Below are 24,944 nucleotides of genomic sequence, written 5' to 3'. Positions count from 1 at the left end.
TTGGTGTCATCTATTTCAGTTTTTGAGAATATACCATAATTGATTAACACGTCTGTAATTACCAATTAAAGGTAAAGTGCGACAATCGTTATTATTGAAGACAACATCGGCATATGTTTGACTCTCGAGTACGCCCATTTATGACACATATATTGTTTGATATGAATAATTTCACTAATTGATAATTGATGTGTCATTAAAGCGGGACTGCACGATTTTTATGTGTTAAGTTGTAATATATTGATAAAAATATTTAACCGAAGCATTTGTCTTTTTATTACAGGATCGGGGTTAGTGTTCGTGTGTCGTATGAATAGATATCGTTGCAGGAAATTAAAATGATCCGTAAAACTAAATTTAGATTCACATCGTTCATGCATGATATACATGCTGGCGAGTTTAAGAATGTAGTCATTAATGTCATTACATCAACTTAAATATTTTATAAATGTATTTATACATTATAAGGAAGTGGAACACGTAATGAATATTAATTCACACGTGTTTTGAATGGTCCGCAAATCTGGGCCGTATAATCCGCAAATATGGGTCGTATTGTCCGCTAATCTGGGCCGTATTGTCCGCAAATCTGGGCCGAATGGTCCGTGGTCCGTATCGTCCCTAATTCCCTATTTGCTGGTTCTCTACTTCCAATGCATAGGGTAACCAAAGTTGTGATCGCGTGACAAACGTCAAAAACTTTGTAAACAAGGAAGGAACTGGGTCATCATTCAAATAGGAAGAAAGATGGCTCTTATTGCCTTTGTGTTGCTTGGAATCGCTTTATCCACACATGCAGCGGTCTACATAACGCCAGAACAAATCCACCTGTCTTATGGAGGTAACCAAATCTTCATTGAAATATAATATTAATTATTATATAATACCATTACTTTTCGGACACATTGGATTTTCGGACACACTGATTTTAAAGCGAGAATATACGATTTTGCCAAATATTTATTAATTTATATAAAATGTGTAAAAAAGCTTATTAAACATATATTTCAATATAAATTAAAATTAAAGTTAAGAAGAACATGTGTCAAAAAAGTGAAATAAACCAGATATTTAATTCTGAAATCTAAAATGTCTGTATTGTCCAATTCGCCAGCATGTAGATCATACATGTACGATGTGAATCTTAATTTAGTTTAACGGTTCATTTTGAATTCCTGCAACAATATCTATTCATTCACGATTTCGACATTGTTAAATCACGCGTAACGAGACTGCCGAGATAACGCGAGATCAAGGGTTCGGGGGGGTTCTGACAGTATTCGCTCTACAGCAGACACCTTACTTATCCGATATTTTGACTTTATAAATAGAATAAAAGCGATAAATTGCCGATTTATTACTAATAAAAACAATAATTATTTTTATTATAACGTTCAACGACCATCTGCTCATTAATAGTTCAGTATCATTGTAATTAACGGCTCCGTAATTAACTACCGGTACTGACAAAAATAACAAGATCATTTACCTTACTCATGTTACTGTACTGTGTGCTGAAATGTCAGAAATTAAAACAACCCCAGACTATTATAATTTTTGAGTGCAAGTTAATTTAAACCCACCCACTTATTAAAAATAAACATTTTTATTATATTAGCTCATTTTTCTAAATTTTTAGAAATAAAAACCAATTGGTATTTGCACATTTCAGTAAACATAAGACTACTTTATTGTTAAATTTGTAAATTGTATAATAATCTATATATTTTTATTACTTCTGTTGCAAGCCCAACTTGTTGCGCTTTTAAAATACATAAAAATCTATTGTTGACAACTATAATATTATTTAAGATCATAATTAAGCAAAAGTAAGTCCCCGATTCCAAGCTTACCCCGGCCAGTTAAACCGGTAGAGTGCTGATCTCTGACTCACTCATGGGTTGGTAAGTTTAAGCCTCAACTCGGGTTCATCTCTTAGAAATAATTACACGTTAGGCTACCCTGTCAGTAACCAAAATTGCAGTTGAGGGTCACCGGCATACATGTATCAAATACATTGTAACTATGTGCTTATGTTAACATTTCCTGAAGATTCAACCACTGAGCAGGATTACTTAGTTTAACCCATTTTATTAATGAAAAAAATTAAATATACTATCAGATGTATTCAAAAAGACAAACCAACTGGTACCTACTAGTACTATCATAAGGAACATCATCCATTAACCATCTATACTTCCAGGTCTTTTGGCTCTGCTACACCAACAGAATAGGCGTTCGGTTAATGTTTTCTGTGTTAATCATAGGGATTACAATTTATAATATTTCATCCCAACAACAAAATCTTTACAATGATAGTATTCATTTTACAGTCCGGTTTTACTTCTATTAGGTTAAAAACTAAATAGTGAATCAGTTTTTGAGATGAGCTTGTACCAAACACACACACAAGCTCCTGCACATACACACACTTTAATGAGCAAATATTTGAACTGTCACAGTTATTACTTGTTGGAATGTCTCAGACTAACCAGCATATACAAGCAGTCTTCACTTTAGCATTTTTGAACAACTAACTGCAGCCTGAATCTTTATGCTTTAATAGAACAGATTAAAATACCCACTAGCCCGACTATATGAATCTGGAAACTTTAATAGCCCAAATTTAATACATATCACTAGCCCCGGGCTGTCGGGCTAGGGGTTAGCGTCAAGACTGTAAAAGCAATAACAATTCTTCAAACATTGATACTTGTCTTCTTTTGAACAAATCTGCCATGACTGGTAGTTAATTGGGATAGCTTAACACACAACCAATTAAGGATGACTGTGATGCAGGTGAAAGTTTCACCCATATAGATATTAAGCCAATGGACATTTGACCAGGGACACTAATTTTGATTCAAAGTAAATGTTTTCTTAGCAGTGTTAATAGTCATGTCAAGTAACAACACATCACATGTTATATTAAATGATTACATGACAACATTGGATGTGTAGCAACTTAAACCACCATCCATTTTATTATATTTCTGAATGTGTAGGATATTTTTTAATGTAAGGGTATGAAGTAGACACACATCTGAAGTATCTTTATTTTATTTTGTCAAAGAACATAGTTATGTAACTGTGGTGATGTATAATATTTATTGCAAGTGTTAATAAAATTCCAGGTGAAGAAATCTTGATCTTCATGCAGCATTAGATACTCAGTACAGTATCCCAGTTTCTGTTGACACTGTGAAGTGTGATATTCCTGAAAAAAAAGTTTCTAGAAGTTATAACAATAAACCATTCAATAACATTTAAATACAGCAAAGTTATCTGTTTTAAAATAATTTTTCTTTTTAAAGAAAAGTATTTTACCAAATGCCATCAAACTTCTAATTTGCCCAAACTTAACAAATAAGATATTTTTCCATACCCCACCCGCTTTAGCATGTTTTGTTTTTACCTATTTTAAACACAATGAAATCGAAATAAAGCATTAACATGAACGACAATTATATCAAAGATACTAAGCTAATAAAAAATTACCAAAAAATATCATACCTTATAAGTTATATCTGCAAATTATTGGGAAATTATAATTGCTTCAACATAGAACTGTATGCAGACGCACTGCAGTAGTTTATCGAGTACCCCCCCGACCTCACTAAATCCACTCAGAGTTGTCTCCCTTAAAATAATGTCGAAAAGGTCAATACAACACACAAACACTAAGTAAAAAGACGAATGCTTCGGTTATTGTAGGAAAATATGTATGAAATATCTTCATCACAATCGGCTCTGGGCGTTAACTTGTATTTGCTACATTTTATTAAATTCGTCTTCAATGTATAAAAAACTATATTTTTTCTTGCCTATTTTGTGTTAATGTGACATATTTTATCAATATATTAAAATTTAACACATAAAAAATCGTATAATCTCGCTTTGAGCCAAAATATTTGTTTGTGGCTGTTATTTTTTGGCAATGCCGATTCTTTCACTAAAAGTAATGACCGCTGGATTGCGGTTTACCGGTATGCAGTTTTTTACCACTATCGACAAAGCGGGGGTATGGGGGCGGTAGCCCCCGATACTAAGGAAATGTATATCTGCTAGGATAAAAAGGATCATTAGGTGTTGCGTAAGGTATTAGGTGTTGCGGGTTAGGGTACGCTTTTTTACGTACCGGCAAAGTGCAATTGCCCCAAATTTGTGGACAGTAAAGTTCTATCAGAAATTGAATTCAACAATTTTGTGTTGATCTGTCGATTACACTAGTCCATCAAAACGGGGCCCCAGAGCCTTTCCAGGGCTCGAAATTAACACTCGCACACTTGCAAAATGCGAGTGCAAAATACCGATTGCGAGTTAAGTTTTAAGCCACTAGTATTTTTTGGCAAGTAAATAAAAAGTGAAAAAACAATGAGTAATATTGCTAAATGTGCTCAACGTCGTGAACCCTAAACCATAGGTCAATTTATAGAAAGTCTTAATACCTGTATGCAGAAGCGCGCACCTTGTATGTAGACTTGTATACATATAGTATAGATACGCGGATGGTACTGGTACAAAGAACGTGAAACAGTCTACTAATTTACACGTGTTCATTGAACTTGAACAGGCATGGCGTCGCAGCGAAAAATAACTAGTTTCTTTTTGCCCACATACTGAAATAACAACACGAAAGATAAAGCAAAGTTAACCGTTGAGTTAGAAAAAAAACGGAAATTAAATTGTTTCCAGCAAAATTTGCGAGAATGTTTTTGATTTTGTGAGTCGGTATTAACCCTTTACCACTTAGATACGTATTTTCACACATTTGTAGTCCCTTTGAAAGTTAAATTTGATAAAAGGCCTTTCTTACTTGATCCAAGTTTTAAAGGCTTCATTTCCAACCCTTAGATACTGATCAGCAGCAAACAGCATAACACCTTAACGGATTGCGAGTTACTCGCAGGCTGTTCTGGTTTTATGCTGGTTGCAAAAGCCATTTTCACTTCGATTCTGAGTGGGAAAGGGTTTAAGCTGCTCGCAATGTTTTGCAAGTAGAAGAAAAAGTCAAATTCGAGCCCTGTCTTTCATAATTTTTCTGTGACGACTCTTGGAGCCAATATCAACCACTTCATAAACACAACTGAAGTTCTCTGCAGCTGATCTGTGGGCATCCTTAAACAGACATTGTTCGTGACAAGTTAAGGAAAGCAACGAATAAGCTTCAAAAACACATTAAATTTACCTGAATGGCAACCCACTGACGTTATCCTTTGCATGCACCAGAAAACAACACAACAATGTTTCAACACACTACTCTTGCTGACATTTTTATTTTTAAAATTTGGAACAATGTAATTATTCGAAAATCATTATCGACTTAGGCAACATCACAAATTTATCAAGATGTGCAAAAGATAAGTGAATTGCAACCTAACAGATAGCGACACTTTAAGTTGGCAACAGTTTTAAATGATGGTGGAAAGAGAGTATGTAAGAAAAATAAAGTAAATCAAAATAGTTATTTTGTGCTTTAATGGTTTGGTGTTAAGACAGGTAAATGTGGATAAGTTTTTGCAGTTTCAGTGTTCCTTAGCCCTTGCATTGGAGATCACATTTTGCACCTTTGGAAAAAATAGAAAACACATTCCAACTGTCAGCAACCCTTTGGGTTATCAAGCTGAGAGTTGAATTAGTGCAAGTTATTGTTTTACAACTGGATGGTGGCCATGAAATTTGCAGACAAATGCAAGAAGTCAATTGACCATAAAATTTGCATTATTTTCATATATTGGAATGAATTGGTTATAGACATAGTTTTCCAATATTGCTTAAGGATTATGGATTTGAAATGATCATAATTACTAATAAGTTCACAATTTTTGTTTTGTATAATTTAGGTATGATAGAAAGAAGATTATGATAATCTGAATGTTAAAAATTAAAGTTTTGTAATTTAATGCCACTTCAAAGTTCAATTATCTCAGACAACATTCAAAACATGCTTATTATGAATGTGTTTCACATGTATATTAAATGCCATGATTAAAGATGAAAAAGACAATGATTCAAATAGAATTAATTAATTAAATTTTAAAAATCATGCTGCCTTGCACTTTGTAATGATTGCTTGTTGCAAAATCATGTCTTCCAGGATTAAGCAAAGCAATGTATATATTACGCCTATATAACGATATGTGAGGTTGATATTCACATGCATAAGTGCTGTTTTCCTGTAGCATCTGAAATAATGTCGGATGCTTGATAAGAACTTAATTAATGTTTACCAATAATTATTCACTTATAAATGATTCAGCCAATAGTCTTCAATAAAATTGCCTGCTTAAAGCATTTATCCTTTTCCTTAAACAATGCACTGTTCACATTTAATGTGCATTCCAAACATTAAATAGTCCAGATATCATGTTGATAATTAAATGAAATGAATTGTAAGCTGTTTTCTTCTTAACCCTTTACCACTTAGATACGTATTTAACCTTTTACCACTTAGATACGTATTTAAATAAGGAACATAATCACATTATATGCGTTTTGCTATTGATATTTTGATCAACTGGATTAATAATAAATTTATGTTTAATTACTTTGCTACATTAAATTGGTATAAATTGAATACCTGTAGTTTGGTCTCTGCCTCAATACAAAATAGGTCAATTATATCAACTGGTAACATTAATTGGTTTTTATTACTTCTTTGAAATGTTGTATACTGACCTGGTTATGTAGACTTATGTCAGACCACATTAACCCTTTCCCACTCTAAAGAAAAGTGAAAATGGCAATGTGCAAACAGCATAAAATCAGAACAGCCTGCGATTAACTCGCAGTGTGTTCAGGTTTTATGCTGTTTGCTGCTCACCATTAAAAGGGTTGGAAATGAAGCCTTAAAACTTTAATTTATTAAGAAAGGTCTTTAATTCAATTTAACTTTCTGAGGGACTACAAATGCCCAAAAATACATATCTAAGTGGTAAATGGTTAACAGCAACATTTATGGAAACTGGAACTTCTCTGCATTGTGTGTTGACATGAACCAGCCATCCCGTTAACTTGGAATCCTTTCAGGATGGTCTAAACCCATTATGGCAAAAGTAAATTATGACTGTTGATTTGACCGCCCAGACAGCCCTTGTTACCTGATCATACCATGCTTATGGTGAACTTTTTGTAATACACTTTGTCCTTTGTGTGTCGTCCTTCATGTGTCGTCAGCATTTACCTTGTAAACACTAGAAGCCACATTTATTTGTTCCAATTATATCTCAGCTGATTTTAAAACTGGGTCACGCTAGGTCAAACTCTAGGTCACCTGGTCAAATTATAGATGAAGCATGTGAACAATCTAGAATTCTTTTTTTGTCAAACCTTTATGTAACTTGCGATTCTCAGAATATTTGTTACATTATATGATGTGGATTAGCCAACTTGGAAAATGGTTATGGTGTGTTGAAAAATTGCCGCCAGTGTCAGTTCCTATTATGGCTATAGTGAATCATTCTACACACCCTAGAAGTTCCCATTTTTTCCAATCTTCATCAAACTCATCCAAAACCTTTGTTCTAATATAAATGGCTACATTGGGGGCGGGGCAGTTTTCCTTTTAAGTCTATAGTGTAACCTTGTGAAGAAACGTCTTATGTTTTAGCCAAATTAGAATACAACTTTGTCACAACATTTGTTCTTATGATATAGCAGCCAAGTTAAAGAATGGTTTAAGGTAAAAAAACTAGTTCAGAAGCCACATGTGTTATATTAACATCACAACCCCTGCTTAGAACAGTTTTTTGGTTATCAGAGGAGCCTCCTGGGGGCTTTGGCTCTCTTGTTTTTGTTGCATGTCTTCAGTTGAATTAATAGCGTTTTATTTGGGTATCATCAAAATAGCAGTCATGACAGAATACTGTAAACACATTTTGATATTTTCATCAGTAAACTATTGGCTTGAATGTCAACATGCACTTGTTTGGCATGCAATTACCAAATGATAAATATTAAAACAAAACTACAACGTAAATGTGAAACTTTTTAAAAATTTAGTTAAACTGTTCATTTGTAAGTTTTCTTCTACCCAAATGTTCAGGAGAGCTTTTGTCTGGATATCTTGCATCATTACCCCATGACAAAGGTAATTAATCGATAAACATCTATGAGCACTTTCTTACAGATAAGTTATTTTGAGGTTAAAAATTTAAAAAAAAGCTCAGGTAATTTATTGTTATATTTTCTAAGGCTGTCAGCGACCAGAACTTCATGTTCTGAAGTGTCATTGATTTGGTCCATCTTATCTGCATTTGTTAGTTTATATTGTAGTGTGTCTTGTTCTGGCTTTCATTATGTAAACTGTAGCTTTTTGTATTTTCTGACTTCGCTGATTTTGCTAACAGGAACAGGTCTTTTCGGTACTATGAAACCTACTTGCTGAAAGTTGTTGAGTGATAAAACGCCATGCTAGTGTTGCAGCAAGTTTGTGGGTTCTAGCCCCATACCAGCACAGTCTCCTCCCTCTAGATTTGCTTAATTTGTTAACCAATAATTTTATTACTGATCAAGACTTTTCAAATTTTAATCAAGATATCACTCATATAATTAATCCAATATTCCATTGCAGTTGATCCAACCCAGATGGTGGTGACATGGAGCACAATGAATGCCACCCAGACCACTGTGGGTATGATCGCTTTGCAGGCCAGCCTCAGGCCTTCGTACACACCTGTCGAGGGAACCAGTGAAAAGTTTGTGGACCCCGGTACACTTCACCACACCCAGTACATTCACACAGTCATCTTCACTGGACTCATTCCTGGACAGATATATGGTAAATATGCATAGTCAATGAAAACAAGTAGTTTGCCTATGAGAGTGCAATTGTTATATTATATTATTCAGGTTTTGCCGGAGGATTTTACTTATGCACAGAGGGCATAGACCCACTGTTTGTTGTGTATGGTATGGCTTGGTAGTACTTCTGTAAGTGACTCAACCTGAGCTGAAGCCACAAACTTCATGTAGGTTCAGATGTTTTCTGGCTGAAATATCATCCGCTGTTGTTGATTTTTGAGCCAGCTATGGTCAGAAGCTTATTGAAATATCGTTCTTTTGTTGTCTGATTTGGGGTTTTAAGCCTCTCTGGGTCTGGGACACAGATTTGGAAATTAAAATCACCAAATGGGGGCAGGTCTGTGATTGATTAAGAGCAATAAAAATGATAAAATACATATTGATATGTATTGATACATATCAATACTTATCGAAGAATCTGAGCATTCCAGATTTAAAATGCTTGCATTGTTAGGTGTATATATTTTTAGTGTACAGAGTAGGCACAAGGCCAGAAAGTGTGTGGAGCGATCAGTTTACGTTCCATGCAATGAAAGACGGCACTGACTGGTCGCCATCTGTCGCTCTCTACGGAGACTTTGGTTTCTCCAACCACCAGTCACTGCAACGTCTTAGCATTGACAAGGACAAGAACATGTATGACGCCATTCTTCATGTGGGTATGTAGGCAATATGTCTTTATCTTATATATGTACACTACTTATGACTAGCTGGAAAATTATCATGGAAAGATGAATTCTTTTTCTGAATGAATTTGGTTTTGATATCCATACAAACTAAAGCATTGCATCTTAAAATAAATAAACATGTGTTGGGCTCTCTCTGTCCTTTTGTTCTAAAATTGTAAAAAATATATTTTCTACATTATTCAGGATGTTCATTTTCCTTAAAATATATTATCCTATATAGGAATATTATTTCCAATTTTGTTTGCAATAGTTCATGTTCAAGATGGTATGATGGTAATTTGAAAAATTGCTGATAGTTATTCCATGTAGGTATGTATAAGGCCATAGAAAATAAATTCCTAGATTCTCATCCCCGCCCTCCCATTGAAAATCGCCCTGCCCGAACGTTTTTTTATTTTGAAATAAAAATCCGTATAGAAAGTCGAGCCGCAAACTACTGAGGACGAAACGGCTGAATGAGTACAAAAATAGCAAATGGCGTATTGGCAACTCAATGTCTCCCAGAGGCTTTTCGATTGTTAACGGCGCACGAGCGTCGTCTGAAATTTAAGTGATCGAGCGAAAACAATAACAAAATGTTTCTTATTTTTAGGTGTAGAAACGGCGTTACAACAGTAAAAGATTGGTACGGGGTGTCAAAATGTGCGGAAAATTTAAACTCTCGCAGACCTGTACGATGAGTTCATTTGTAGTTCGTATGATCAAGCCCATTGAAAGTTGACCTACCGAAAATCATCTGTTCCTTCGTCGGCCGAAATAAATTAGAATTGACACAGGTGTCACCCCATGTTACAGTTAGTTAAACTGTCACCTGTCTAGGAAATTTAATTGACTTTACTATTGCAGACACCCCTGAAACTTCCCATATCAAATGTATATCATCTTCATTTTCAACATCTTCATCCAGTTAATACAAACTGAACTTAAAATAGTAAATGCTGTCTATTGAATGCAGTCAGACCATGTTTTAATCAATGATATCTACATGTAGTCATACTGAAAAAAATAATGTAAAAGGTTCTGTTACAGATTTGTATTTTCTTTAATACTTTGTCTAGTCAATGTTTTGTCTAGTCAATGCTTTATTGAATGTCATAATATGTTTAACATGATATTAAAAGGGTAAAATAAAACACATTAATAGTCAAATTTTGATTATGTACTTGTTTAATTCTATTTAAGTTTACATACATACATACATACATACATATAGGCGTTATGCATATAAACCAACACATTCGTGAAACTTCATTACTTATATATAGGTCTGACACATAAAATGAAAAATTAATAATAAAAAATAAAACCCACCCACCTGCCCCAATTTTCCCCAAAATTTGGATGAGAATCTAGTTATTTATTATCTATGGCCTAAGCATATTCAAAACTGCATTTCACTATAATTAAGTTGTCGATGATTATTTAGCTTTATCATCAGTTATTTATTTGTGAACATGCAGTACACATACATGATCAGTTTTTAAGATTAAATTGCGTGTGATAATATTACATCATTCCATTTTGTTATGTAAAGTCTATCTTGTGATTATTCAATACTGTAGATATGATATAAAATTTGAGATATGATAAGTAATCAGAATGTGGTCTGATCATGTACCAAGTCTAGATCATTCAGATAAACTATTTATTGTAAAGATAACATAATTAAAATGTAATGAAATGTTTTTGTTTTAATGCACAGCATTTTTGTGATAAGAATGACTGAACCATTAAGTTAGATAATGTGTCATTCTTATTTATTTTGAAATTATAAATCAAATACAGTACACAAAAATGACACGTGCACATTTACCCTTTCACATGTATTTTATAGTCCCTATGATGCAATATTTCATTCCATACTTGATTTGTCCCAAAAAAGTAATTCAATGTATGATGTTCAAGTGGGATACAAAATCTTGAGTTACAGTATCCAGCGATTTTCCTTGTCCAATTGGGAAAAGTACCCGTACCGGTCCAATTGGGAAAAATCGAGTCGTGAAAACATCAAAATTGGAAAAAATTGAGTCGTGAAAACCTCAAATTGGGAAATTGGTGTATTTGATTTTTTGCTCCCAAATACTTTAAAATTGATAACCAAGTGTTTTCAAGCTGTTAATATTATGTAAACATAGGTTCAAGCTATAGAGCTGCAAAGGGAAACTAACTAAATGTTGCTTAAAAAAAAAAAAAAAAAAAAATTTTTTTTGTTTTTTTTTTTTTACCTTTAATTGGGAATTTAAGGACAGCAATTGGGAAATTTGTATTTTTTTCATAATTGGGAAAGTGCCGTTTACCGGTACTTTATAAAGAAGGAGGAAAATCGCTGGTATCTTATGGCAGGGATTTTTTTGCCTACTTGAAAAGAGTGGTTTGAGATCAAGAGGCAAAATTAATAGCGAACAAAACTGAATTTAGGAATTTTAGGTATTTATTGCTTGGTACTTATTTGCACAAACACATTTTATTAAATATTCCTTCCCATGCCTTTATCGGTGAAATGTTCAGTTGCAGTGCTCATTTTGGACTGTGCATCTAATGATAGACGTATCTAAATGGTAAAGGGTATAGTACATATCTGAGTTATAAAGGGTTAAATACGTATCTAAGTTGTTAAGGGTTAAATACATATCTAAGTGGTAAAGGGTTATTTACATTACGTATCTAAGTGGTAAAGGGTTAAATATTTATATAAGTGGTAAAGGGTTATTTACGTATCTAAGTGGTAAAGGGTTAAATATTTATATAAGTGGTAAAGGGTTAAATACCTATCTAAGTGGTAAAGGGTTAAATGTGTATATAAGTGGTAAAGGGTGAAATACCTATCTAAGTGGTAAAGGGTTGAATATGTATATAAGTGGTTAAGGGTTAAATACGTACATGTATCTAAGTGGTAAAGGGTTAAATACGTATCTAAGTGGTAAAGGGTTAATAGGTCCAAAAACTGAGATCCTGACTGATGCACTTGTAGGGCCTTGTGTGAAGAACATATCATTTGCAACATAATTCTTTATTTCTGGTTTAAAACTGTTATGGAAAACGTGGCCATGCCAAATGTTTAGTGTTTGAAAACACAACAAAAACAAACTGTCTATGCCTTTAAAGTTAAGGGTTCTGGCTGGTTGTTCTGTCATGTCAGAAATTTAAAAACATTATACTGGAATATACCTGTATTGCTATATTTTGTTTATACAACTATTTGTGAAATTGTATTATATACCACCTCTCCTACTGATTTATAGTGCTTCTACTTATGATTACAGGTGACTTGGCCTATGACATGGACTCGGTGAGTAGCACTTCAGTTATCAATCAAACTTAATTGTTGTTGGATTGAAAACATAATTAACAATATTTATGGTTGTCTTGCATTTACTAGTATTTTGTGACTTAAATTATACGTTTTAAAATTGTTATCTTGATGAGTATGATGTTTTTTTAATATAAATCTGTTTTATGAATTTGAATTACTTCTGTCATCATTTGATAAAAGAAAGTTCACACACAAGTAGGAAAACAGAGAGAATGACATAACCTAAACCTGTTAACTATCAGGGAATTTAACTCTGTCAAAGCAGGATTCACCCTGAACCCAGTACAATCTTAATTTTCAGGACAATGGGTATGTGGGAGACAAGTTCATGAACATGATCCAACCCTTGGCTGCAGAGTTGCCCTACATGACGTGTCCTGGGAACCACGAGAATGCATAGTATGTAGCCTGTGTCCCATTAATCCTCAATTAGAATACATAGTATGAAACAAATGCCCAATTATGTGCCGTGCCAGATTTTCTATTTCTGTTTTATTCGGCCAGATGTGGTGATTTTGTCCATCGAGTGTTAATGTGATTTGGACAAGTTAGTCACACAATTGTTTCAAGACAACATTTGTTTTCCAACATGAATGAGAAAAGTGTCTTAATGAGAATATACAAGGTTCATTGGAAACATGTGAAATATCTTGCAATTAAAATTCTTGCAATTACTGGGCTAGGCTTAACAACATATGAAATGCAACAAATGTAAGATATAAGAAAACATCCCATCTATAAAGAATGAGACATTTCTACAGTTTCTACACTACAGTGGGTGTGTTGAAGCCATAATTGCATAATTTTTCCACAGTATGACAGGACTTTATCGCTAACACCCATTTTGCATAAGATTGTGTTATCTTTGAACAACTAAACATTTAACCGAGTTGCATGGACCCTTATTTCATGTGTGGTTTTAATTGATACACACTTGTTTGTCCTCATGAGTCACTGGAGTGCCTCTGTTTCAGTAACTTCACCCACTACAAGGCGAGGTTCAACATGCCCACAGATATGAATGGAGACAACATGTTCTACAGGTGTATATTTGAAGTATATTCTTTTATATCTATTTGATTCCTTTGGTAAACTTAAAAGTATAAACTCTAAGCACAAGGCATTTAACAAACAAGTATATGTTTAACATAATGCTCATTTGTAAGGTAAGTTATAACATAAGATGAGTTGGTTATGTGGCTCCTTACCTTAAATCGTGTATGCAATGCAAGACATTTGTGTGGTTTCTTTATAAAAAAGATGTTTAATTGCATATTGTTTGTACAAAAACATTCAAATGGGCCGTGCCCTGTGAAAAGGGGGTTTAATGCATGTGCGCAAAGTGTCGTCCCAGATTAGCCTGTGTAGTCCACACAGGCTAATCAGGGACGACACTTTCCGCCATAACTGGATTTTTGCTAAGAAGTGACTCTTTAAACGGAAAATATCATAAAAGCAGAAAGGGTAGTCCCCTGATTAGCTGGTGCGGAAAGCACAGGCTAATCTTGGACGACACTACACATATGCATTAAATCCCCTTTTCACAGAACACGGCTCAAATAGATTTTGAAATTAGCAAATTACCTAGTGTGTAACAGTGTGTGCCATGTATTTCAGTTTCAACATGGGTCCGGTCCACTTCATCTCGCTGTCCACAGAGCACTACTTCTTCTTGCAGTACGGGGTCACGCAAATTCTGAGGCAGTACTACTGGCTAATAGAGGATCTAGAGGTATCATAGGAGCTGTGTCGTGGGAAAATGGGTCTTATGCCATGTATCGCCAGTGTAGCTTTAATAGAGGTATCAAAGGAGCTGTGTCATGGGAAAAAGGGTCTTATGTCATTAGGATCTAGAGGTATCATAGGAGCTGTGTCATGGGAAAATAGGTGTTATGCCATGAGGATCTAGAGGTATCATAGGAGCTGTGTCATGGGAAGTGGGTCGTATACCATGTATGACCAGTGTAGCTTCAATAGAGGCATCAGAGGAGCTGTGTCATGGGAAAATGGGTCTTATTCCATGTATGACCAGTGTAGCTTCAATAGAGGCATCAGAGGAGCTGTGTCATGGGAAAATGGGTCTTATGCCATGACAATCTAGAGGTATCATTGGAGCTGTGTGTGTGGGAAAATGGGTCTTATGCCATTAGGATCTAGAGGTATCATTGGATCTGTGTCATGGGAAAATGGGTCTTATGCCATTTTGATTTAGAAGTTTCATAGGAGCTGTGTCATGGGAAAATGGGTCTTATGCCAGGTATCAGAGGAGCTGTGTCATGGGAAAATGGGTCTTATGCCATATATGGCAAGCGTAGCTGTTATAGAGGTATCAAAGACGTGTATATATATATATATATATAATATTTATATATATATATATATATTTATTTATTTATTTTTGTAAAATCACTCAAACTTTTAATAGGATATTGAGGTATATTTTAAGGTCAGGACAAGTACCTTTTTGGTCAGAAAAAGTGAAATTTTAAGGCACTGGTCTTACTGGATGTGAATTTGAAAGTTTATGTCTAGACCTGACATAGGTAAACCCAATAAAAGTGGTAAAATTTTGTCTAAATGGTTACAAAAACTGCACCCCAGGTGTATGTTAATTCAAACCCATGGTAATATTTTATTATGTAGGGGAATGACTGTATTAAAAATTAATACTTTTTGTTTGGGGGGGGGGTTGCATGCATGTTTTAAAATGTCTTGCTTTAAGTGATATTATGCGCATCTAACAGTATATGCTATTTTTATAGGTGTCTATCACAACTGTTGTTTATTTTTGGTGTTTTCACTTCATATACACTTATATTTGTTAATGCAGCATCAACATAATAAAACAATATCACGGAAAGACAAAAATAATGCATTTGAATATTAAAAGTACTTTCGTTTATCAACTGATTATGCATGTACAATTTGAATCTAAATTTAGTTTTAGTGCAGATTTGTTCATACGACACACGAACACTAACTCCGATCCTCATAAAAAGATGGTTACGCTCGGCATTGAGGACTGTACAGTCAAGTAAAATATCGAATATTACATATATTTTTATAAACAACTGGTAGCAAGATGAGTTGCAGATAATTGGTCAGTAACCACATTTTAACTCACTCTTTTGACCTGTTAATTCTTTTCAGCACAATTCAACAGTGAAAAATGCGCATAATATCACTTTAAGTAGGAAATAACAATATAAAACCATCACACCGTTTGTGCATTTCTAGCTGTTTCAATCCATGTTGTTAACAAGCTATTGACTGTGATGTTAAGGAGGCCACCAAGCCGGAGAATCGGAAGCTGCGACCCTGGATCATTACCATGGGCCACCGCCCCATGTACTGCTCCAACACCGACAAAGACGACTGTACCAAGTGGCACTCTATTGTGAGTCAGTTGCAATGTTTGCTTAAAGCAGATATTTGGAATTCAGTCATTAATTTTAGGTTATCCTATTATTTAAAGGGAAATCTCAGTGATTTTAAAATGGTATTTCACTGTCTAACTTTGTCAGAGATAGTATTTCAATCATCAGTAATTATGGCCTTAACAAAATGATCTATGAATGTGTGTTTGTGCTGTGTTTTATGACTGTTTGTTTGGCTGTTATTTATGATTTTTTTTTCTTCGTTCTCTGTATGCCTGTGTGGTTGTGCTGTTTAAATTAACCCTCTTCCACTCAGAAGCCAAGTGAAAATGGCTATGTGCAAACAGCATAAAACCAGAACAGTCTGTGAGTAGCTCACAGTCTGTTCAGGTTTTATTCTGTTTGCAGCTCATCAGTATCTAAGGGTTGGAAATGAAGCCTGTAAAACTTTAATCTAATAAGAAAGATCTTTAATCCTTTCCCCCATAAGAAGCAAAATGAAAATGGCTCTTGCAACCAGCATAAAACCAGAAAACCTGCAATTAACTCAGTCTGTTCAGTTTGCATGCTGTTTGCTGCTCATCAGTTACTAAGGGTTGGAAATGAAGCTTTTAAAACTTGAATCTAGGAAGAAAGATCTTTAATTAAATGTTAATTTGTAAGGGACTACAAATGCATAAAGATATGTGGGAACAGGTTAATTAAATGTAACTTTCTGAGGGACTACAAATGTGTCAAAATACGTATCTATGTGGTAAAGGGGTAAGTCTGGATATTTGTGCTGTATTCTATAAAAGAGTGTTTTCTTTGTTCCAGGTGAGAGATGGTATTCCTTTCATCCACAAGTTTGGCCTGGAGAAGATATTCTATGAACATGGGGTAGACCTGATGTTCTGGGCACATGAACACTCCTATGAAAGACTATGGCCAACATTTGATGACAAGGTGAAATATCCTGTAGAGCAGTCCTGCTTGAATATTATCATTTAGTTTTGTAAAAGACAATTGGAGCATTAAATATTGACATACTATCCCAAGTTGAGGTCGCTGTGGTGTAATGGATAAGGTGTCAGCCTAGCGAACAGGTGGTCACGGGTTAAATCCCCACTGTCGGAGCATTCTTTTGATTTCCCCAAAGTACTGGTTCTAGGCCCCGTAAACGGACTCGAGAGCGTTTCAATAAGCCTGAGGCCTTCAATGTAGAGCTAAAATAACTTTAAACTAAATATTGATATTAGTGACAAGAAGGCGCTCACCTGAGACACAAAGGAACTTACCTGTTCTGTAAGGAAAACTGCCGACTAGCCCGAGCAGCTCTTCTATAAGGGCCCTTAACCAATTATTTACTTAACCCTGATCTAATAAGAATAGTCTGAGAAAGTTTCATCATGCTGTCACACTTTTGGGGCGTTCACAAGGTTTCAATAAGGCAATATAAAGCATTATTTTGCAGCCATGTTGTTGTTTTTTGGCGTCAGGGGTATTTGTCACTATTATGAAAACCTCTAATCTGTGAAAGTTTCATTATGATTGGGCAAACAAATTTGACTTCTAGAATGTTCACCAGCTTTTTAGCTCACCTGTCACGAAGTGACATGGTGAGCTTATGTGACCGTGTGATGTCCGGCGTCCGTTATGTGCGTGCTTGCGTGTGTGCGTGTGTCCGTCAACAATTTGTTTGTGTAGACAGTAGAGGTCACAGTTTTCATCCGATCTTTATAAAAATTTGGTCAGAATGTTTATCTTGATGAAATCTGGGTTGGGATTGTATTTGGGTCATCTGGGGTCAAAAACTAGGTCACTAGGTCAAAAAAACTAGGTCACTAGGTCAAATAATAGAAAAACCTTGTGTAAACAATAGAGGTCACAGTTTTCATCCAATCTTTATGAAATTTAGTCAAAATGTTTATCTTGATAAAATCTGGGTTGGGATTGTATTTGGGTCATCTGGGGTCAAAAACTAGGTCACTAGGTCAAATAATAGAAAAACCTTGTGTAGACAAAAGAGGTCACAGTTTTCATCCAATCTTTATGAAATTTGGTCAGAATGTCTATCTTGATGAAATCTGGGTTGGGATTGTATTTGGTTCATCTGGGATCAAAAACTAGGTCAGTAGGTCAAATAATAGAAAAACCTTGTGTAGCCAACAGAGGTCACAGTTTTCATCCAATCTTTATGAAATTTGGTCAGAATGTTTATCTTGTTGAAATCTGGGTTAGGATTGTATTTGGGTCATCTGGGGTCAAAAACTAGGTCACTAGGTCAAATAATAAAAAAAACTTGTGTAGACAATAGAGGTCACAATTTTTATCCAATCTTTATGAAATTTAGTCAGAATGTTTGTCTTGTTAAAATCTGGGTTTGTATCGAATTTGGGTCATCTAGGGTAAAAAACTAGGTCACTAGGTCAAAGTTAAAAGAACAACTTGTGTAAACAGTAGAGGTCACAGTTTTCATCCAAACTTAATAAAATTTGGCCAGAATATTAATCTTGATAAAATCTGGGTTGGGATTGTATTTGGGTCATTTGGGGTCAAAAACTAGGCCACTAGGTCAAATCATAGAAAAACCTTGTGTAGACAATAGAGGTCATAGCTTTCATCTGATCTTAATGAAAAATGGTCAGAATGTTTATCTTTATAATATCTGATTTTGGATCGTATATGGGTCATCTGGGGTCAAAAATTAGGTCACATGGCCAATTCTAGTAAAACCTTGTGTAGATGAAAGAGGTCACAGTTTTCATCACGTCTTAATGAAATTTTGTCAGAATGTATTAATTGATGAAATCTGGCCTGGGATTGTATATGGGTCTGATAGAATTTAAGTTGATGTAGCAAGGTTAGTCAGGTGAGCGATTCAGGGCCATCATGGCCCTCTTGTTCTTAAATTGACGTATTGACCTAGTTGTTTACCCCATGTAAACATGGTCGAGATATCATGTGGACAAATGTTTGACCATGTTTAATGAAAACTTGGCAATATTGTGGCCTCTTGGGTAATAATAAGGTGAATGTTGACGACACACTGGATTACAAAGAAAGACAAAAGATGGTCAGAAAAGCTCACCATGTACATGTTGTTCTCAGGTTAGCTGAAAATAGAGCATGCATTTTTATACCCCTCTTCGGAGAAGAAGGGGTATATTGTTTTGCAGGATCTCTTTCAGTCTGTCTGTCTGTCAGTAGACCAGTTAGTTTCCAATCAATAACTCATCAAAGAATTAACCGATTGGCTTGATACTTCATGTATGCATCAGCCTTGGACAGTAGATGACACCTATTGAAATTGGGGTCACTAGGTAAAAGGTCAAGGTCACTTTCACACTTAGTGTGAAAATTGTTTCCGATCAATAACTTGTCAACGAATTGACCGATTGGCTTGATACTTTACATGTGCATTTGCCTTGGACAGTAGATGATCCCTATTCAAATTGGGTCACTTGGTCAAAGGTCAAGGTCACTATCACACTAAATGTGAAAATCGTTTCCGATCAATAACTCGTCAACAAATTGACCAATTGGCTTGATACTTAAGATGTGCATTGGCCTTGGACAGTAGATAACCCCTATTGAAATTGGGGTCACAAGGTCAAAAGTCGAGGTCACTGTAACACATTAAGAGTAAAATCGTTTCCAATCAATAACTCTTCTACTGATTCACCGATTGGCTTGATACTTCCCATGTGCATTGGCCTTGGACAGTAGATGACCTCTATTGAAAGTGGGTTCACAAGGTCAAATGTCGAGGTCACTGTTACACACTAAGTGTGAAATAGTTTCTGATCAATAACTCGTCAACTGATTTACCCATTTGCTTGATACTTCTAATGCGCATTGACCTTGGACAGTAGATGACCCCTATTGAAATTGGGGTCACTAGTTTGGGGGGGGGGGGATATGTCGACAAACTCTTGTTGCCTTTTGCTTTTAATTCAGTGTCATTAGTTAAGAGATTAATTTTTGAACTGATTAATACCCAATTATTGGTAAAATGTCTTAAAACATTTCATTAAGAATAGTGTATGCTATTTTAGATAAAAACTTGTGTGTCTTTTAAACTTACTTTTTTAAGCCTTAGCCTTAGGCTTAAGGAATAGAGAATAGACTCCAGAATAAATACTTTAATGTGTGCATATATACTGGGAACCAGTGAGACTAATGCGATAAACAAATCAGTTTAATCATCATATTGTGTCATATGAAATGGTCATAAAATTATAAAAACAAACTGATATTAACTATTTAATATTTTTAATTCAAGTTGCAACAATATTCAATATTGTAAGTAAAATCTAAAAATTTGTTAGTTAATAAAGTTTCAGATATTTATTTTACTTTTATTGTTCTTCACTAAGTAATGACGAATAACTTTCCTTTTGCCCTTTTAATGTTGGTCTGACCTGGTCCCTTTCAGGTGTACAACGGCAGCTTGAAGGAGCCTTACACCAACCCCAGGGCCCCTGTCCACATCATCACAGGATCTGCCGTATGTTGGCCCCTTGCCAGGGAAATGATCTTGTCCTTTAATAAGGATTGTCATTAATTATTATTAAAACATTTCATTTCTAAATCTGAGCAATTCTAGGGGTCCATCTGATGTTAATTAAAAACAACCGATTTCCTGTCAATTTTAGCAATGAATTTGATTGGCAAGGGGACAGGCTTATGAAACTTTGTTACGAACCAGTAAAACATTTTGAAATTTAAGTATGCACTTAGGGCCAGTGATATATGTGTGCATACAAAATTTAAACGAGAATTGCAACATATATCAAATTCGTATTTCAATAATTGGTTGATATAGTTTTAAATATTTGAATTTAGATGTTTAAATTATGCAATCTGTAATAAAGAAAATTGCATTAATTGTTTGTGTTAAATAAAAAGTTCTTTAAGTTTTGTATGTACAATTATACAATATCTGCTCTCATAAATGGGAATTAAACCATGGTGAGTTTTGCGCACAAAGATAATTAATTTACAGAAAAGAATGTAACACCGATTGCAGGGTTGCCAAGAGGACCACGATAGTTTCATACCGGATCCCCGGGGCTGGTCAGCCTTCCGCAGTGACGACTACGGCTACACTAGGATGAAGGTCTTCAACAGCACACACCTATACCTGGAACAGGTCTCGGATGACAAGGTACTGATTACAGCTTGTTTTTATTAAGTTTCTTACAGTTTGTTGGTCTGATTTCTCCTCCTTTCAGCTGATTTCTTCAATTTAATGGAGCCGTTCTTTGTGAAATGCATGTACGTAAAGTTTTGTCCCAGATTAGCCTGTGCAGTCAGCACAATCTAATCAGGGACGACACTTTCCGCTTTTATTATATTTTAGGAGGGAATATAGTGATCGGACCGTCCGTCTGTCTGTCCGTCTTTCTGTCACACTTAGCGGTTAGGTTTCGCGTTTAGGTTTTGAAAAATGCTCATAACTTCTATGTCGCTTCAGATAGCAACTTGATATTTAATATGCATGTGTATCTCATGGAGCTGCACATTTTGAGTGGTGAAAGGTCAAGGTCATCCTTCAAGGTCAAAGGTCAAAAAAACAAATTCAAGGGAAGTAATAAGCTTCAAAGGGAGATAATTATCTGTACCTGCCAAATGATAAAAAAAAAATCAAAGTGGTGCAGTAGGGGGCATTGTGTTTCTGACAAAGACATCTCTTGTTTGTTTAAAAAAAGTATCTTCTTTGCAAAAATCTAGTTTAGGCGTAAAGTTTGAAGTTGATAAATAGTATAAAGTGTTACTAAATCAAGACGATGGAATTATTTGGAATGTATGTGTTGTTTATGTTGTCATCATTAACATGAATTGTGTGATTACTTTAAATAAAAGATTTAGCAGCAATTTTGCATTTAAGATAGCACATTTATAATGGTAATATGTTTCCAAGCAGCGGGACTATAGCAAGCATCATAAATAAACATTAAAATATGTGCTAAATCTGTGAACAACCCCTTTAAATCAGTTACAACTAGATATTAGCTGTGTAATGCAAAAAATTGGTCTTGTGCAATATGGAGCCAGGGTAGCTTCAGACCAGCCTACTAACCACCCAGTCTGGTCAGGGGCCACTTTGTCAGTTAATGATACGATGAAGGCTTGCATGACTTAAAAAAAGCAGACACCATAGCTCCTGACCAGGCTGTTCTGACACTACTCTGGCGGTAAATGGCATAAAACCCCATTTTTACGCAGGAGGTTGCTCATATTTTGTTTAATTTTACTAAAAACCTGAAGCTAATTTTAACCCTTTCCATGATGCGTCTTGCATTATATAAGATAGTGGTACTTATTACAACCCCAGCTTTCTAATCACATGTTGGACACATTTATAAATGAACCAGTCTCCCGGAAAACTGGGCTTAACCCTTTCCCTATAAGAAGCAAGGTGAAAATGGCTTTGCAACCAGCATAAAAACCAGAACAGCCTGCGAGTAACTTGCAGTCTGTTCAGATTTTATGCTGTTTGCTGCTCATCAGTATCTAAGGGTTGAAAATGAAGCCTTTAGAACTTTAATTTAGTAAGAAAGGTATTTAATCGAATATTCTTTTCTAAAGGACTACAAATGCATCATTATATGTATCTTAAGGGTAAAGGCTTATTAATTCATTTTTGTTAAGACTCGTCCCAGGAAAATGAATATTCTTTTCAGTCTGTCTGGGAATTTTATTCTTGAATAGCTCTCAATAAAATTGACCAACAGAAGTAATATTTAAAAAAAAAAACTTAAAAAGTTTGACATCCATGTTTTAGAGGGCGATTCCTCTCAGCTGCATAGACATGATAATGTTTAAATTCTGATTTAGAGTTCTTTATCTTTCTTTTGTGGTGAATGTTCGATTTCAGTTTTTTCTCATATGTATTTGTATAACATTAAAATTAGAAAATAATTGAGATAATCTGGATAGATCATGGTAATGTTTTTGGTAACACCTGGATACAGAAGAAAACACTGCATTAGGTACAAGAAACATGGTCATAACTTTGATTCTAGTTTGTTTTTTTCACTGGTTATTAATTTAAGAGCATTGCAAAATTTAAAAAGATATATATTATTGCACTATACCTACTATATGAATACAGTTGTGAAAAACCTTGTACGTAAACCTGTAAAAACACATGCAAAATTTTATTACTTACCGATATGTGGTAAGTGTGTTAATATTGAAACATAAAAGTCAGAGTTTTGTTTTCCAGGATGGAGCTGTGATTGACAGCCTCATGATTATCAAAGACTCCCATGGACCATACAAGAACTAGGTGCAGAGCCTTCTGAGAACTAGGACAATACCTTTCAACTATGTGGGCACGGCCATAGCTAGGCACAACTCCCCATACCATTCCATCATCTGTGATTCTTACTTGTCTCCATCAAGCGTGTTCATGTGTGCTTGTTTTGAAAAGTATTTATGTTTTATATGTTTTAATAAGTAATGTTTCCCATTTTATTATGAAAAAGAGGTCTCATTTTGTAGATGGGTTTCTTTCTGTGATTATAAAAGCGTTCAAGTCAACCCTTGCTGATTTAAATATTGTTTACGCTGTACATATATGAATGTGTGTCTTGTTTTTATTGGAGCAAAAAATCAGAATGCGTGTCATGGCTAACTTTATGTACCATATGGCATCTAGCCTTCTTATGCTTATTATCTGCTCTGTCAATGACTTTATCCATTGAACCAGAATTACACCACTGCTGATTTAAATATTGTTTACGCTGTACATATATGAATTTGTGTCTTGTTTTTATTGGAGCAAAAAATCAGAATGCGTGTCATGGCTAACTTTATGTACCATATGGCATCTAGCCTTCTTATGCTTATTATCTGCTCTGTCAATGACTTTATCCATTGAACCAGAATTACACAACTGTTTCAATTATTTGTTCACCTTTATTCAAGATATACCGGTATTATTTTTCACCTTTATACAAGATTATATTACCTCAGAATCACTATAAATATTTTGCTTCAACTGTTATAAAAGGAATAAGAGTATACTTGTCATTATGGAACATGCATACTATATGAGAAGCAGAGTTTGTCTTAAACTGTATTACCATTACCGGGGTATTTAACATGGGATGTCTCTTATAAAGCAATCTTGTTGCAAGACATTTTACGATTATATTGTGACTATTAGAAGCATGATTTTACTTGATGACACTCTGTGTGAAATAAAGTATGAAACCATGATAGATTTTCAAACAAACTCTGCAAGTTTCATAATGCATTTACTTGTGTGTTGTTCAACACTTTAATATACTTTTTGGTGTGTGAGAAATTATATGTTGCACAGATATTATTTCAATTTATAACACTAAAATTAAATGCTATTTGATAATTAAGTATTTGTTTGTCAAAACATTTTAATAGATAACCGTATTTACAAATAATCAAAAAGATATTATTTCCAATAATGATACAGCAATAACGAAAGTACCTGCTAGCTGAAGCAGCAGAAATACAAAACTAAAATTACTTCCTACTGAAAGCTTTGGCAGGTGTTTTTGGATAAGATATGGGCCACACTCTGTGAAAAGGGGATTTAATTCATGTGCTTAAAGTCCACACAGGCTAATCAGGGATGATACTTTTCGCATAAACTTGATTTTTGCTAAGAAGAGACTTTCTTGAAACAAAAAATATCATAAAAGTGGAAAGTGTCATCCCTGATTAGCCTGTGCTGACTGCACAGGCTAATCTGGGATGGCACTTGATGCTCATGCATTAAACCCCTTTTTCAGA

General features: G+C 34.8%; 1 protein-coding gene and 1 long non-coding RNA gene across 2 annotated transcripts; one reads left to right on the top strand and one right to left on the bottom strand.

The window, feature by feature from the left end:
- Positions 1-652: 652 nt before the first annotated feature.
- On the top strand, positions 653-23,589 carry LOC127874719 (acid phosphatase type 7-like). The gene is made up of 12 exons (XM_052419258.1): positions 653-841; positions 8,573-8,779; positions 9,273-9,461; positions 12,755-12,780; positions 13,106-13,203; positions 13,779-13,847; positions 14,422-14,536; positions 16,088-16,201; positions 16,998-17,126; positions 20,599-20,670; positions 21,193-21,330; positions 23,395-23,589. Exons 1-12 carry the CDS (start codon positions 748-750, stop codon positions 23,455-23,457), a joined length of 1,314 nt encoding a protein of 437 aa, XP_052275218.1. The 5' UTR covers positions 653-747; the 3' UTR covers positions 23,458-23,589.
- LOC127874731 (uncharacterized) lies at positions 3,045-3,660 on the bottom strand. Its single transcript, XR_008047067.1, has 2 exons — positions 3,514-3,660; positions 3,045-3,217 (listed from the first exon to the last, which is right to left on the bottom strand). It is a non-coding gene; the product is annotated as an uncharacterized LOC127874731 (long non-coding RNA).
- Positions 23,590-24,944: the final 1,355 nt, after the last annotated feature.

Source organism: Dreissena polymorpha, chromosome 3 (genome assembly GCF_020536995.1).
Source record: "Dreissena polymorpha isolate Duluth1 chromosome 3, UMN_Dpol_1.0, whole genome shotgun sequence".
Taxonomy (NCBI): Eukaryota; Metazoa; Mollusca; class Bivalvia; order Myida; family Dreissenidae; genus Dreissena; species Dreissena polymorpha.
The sequence above is the reverse complement of the archived record's forward strand: the minus strand, read 5'-3'. Positions and strand labels throughout refer to the sequence as shown.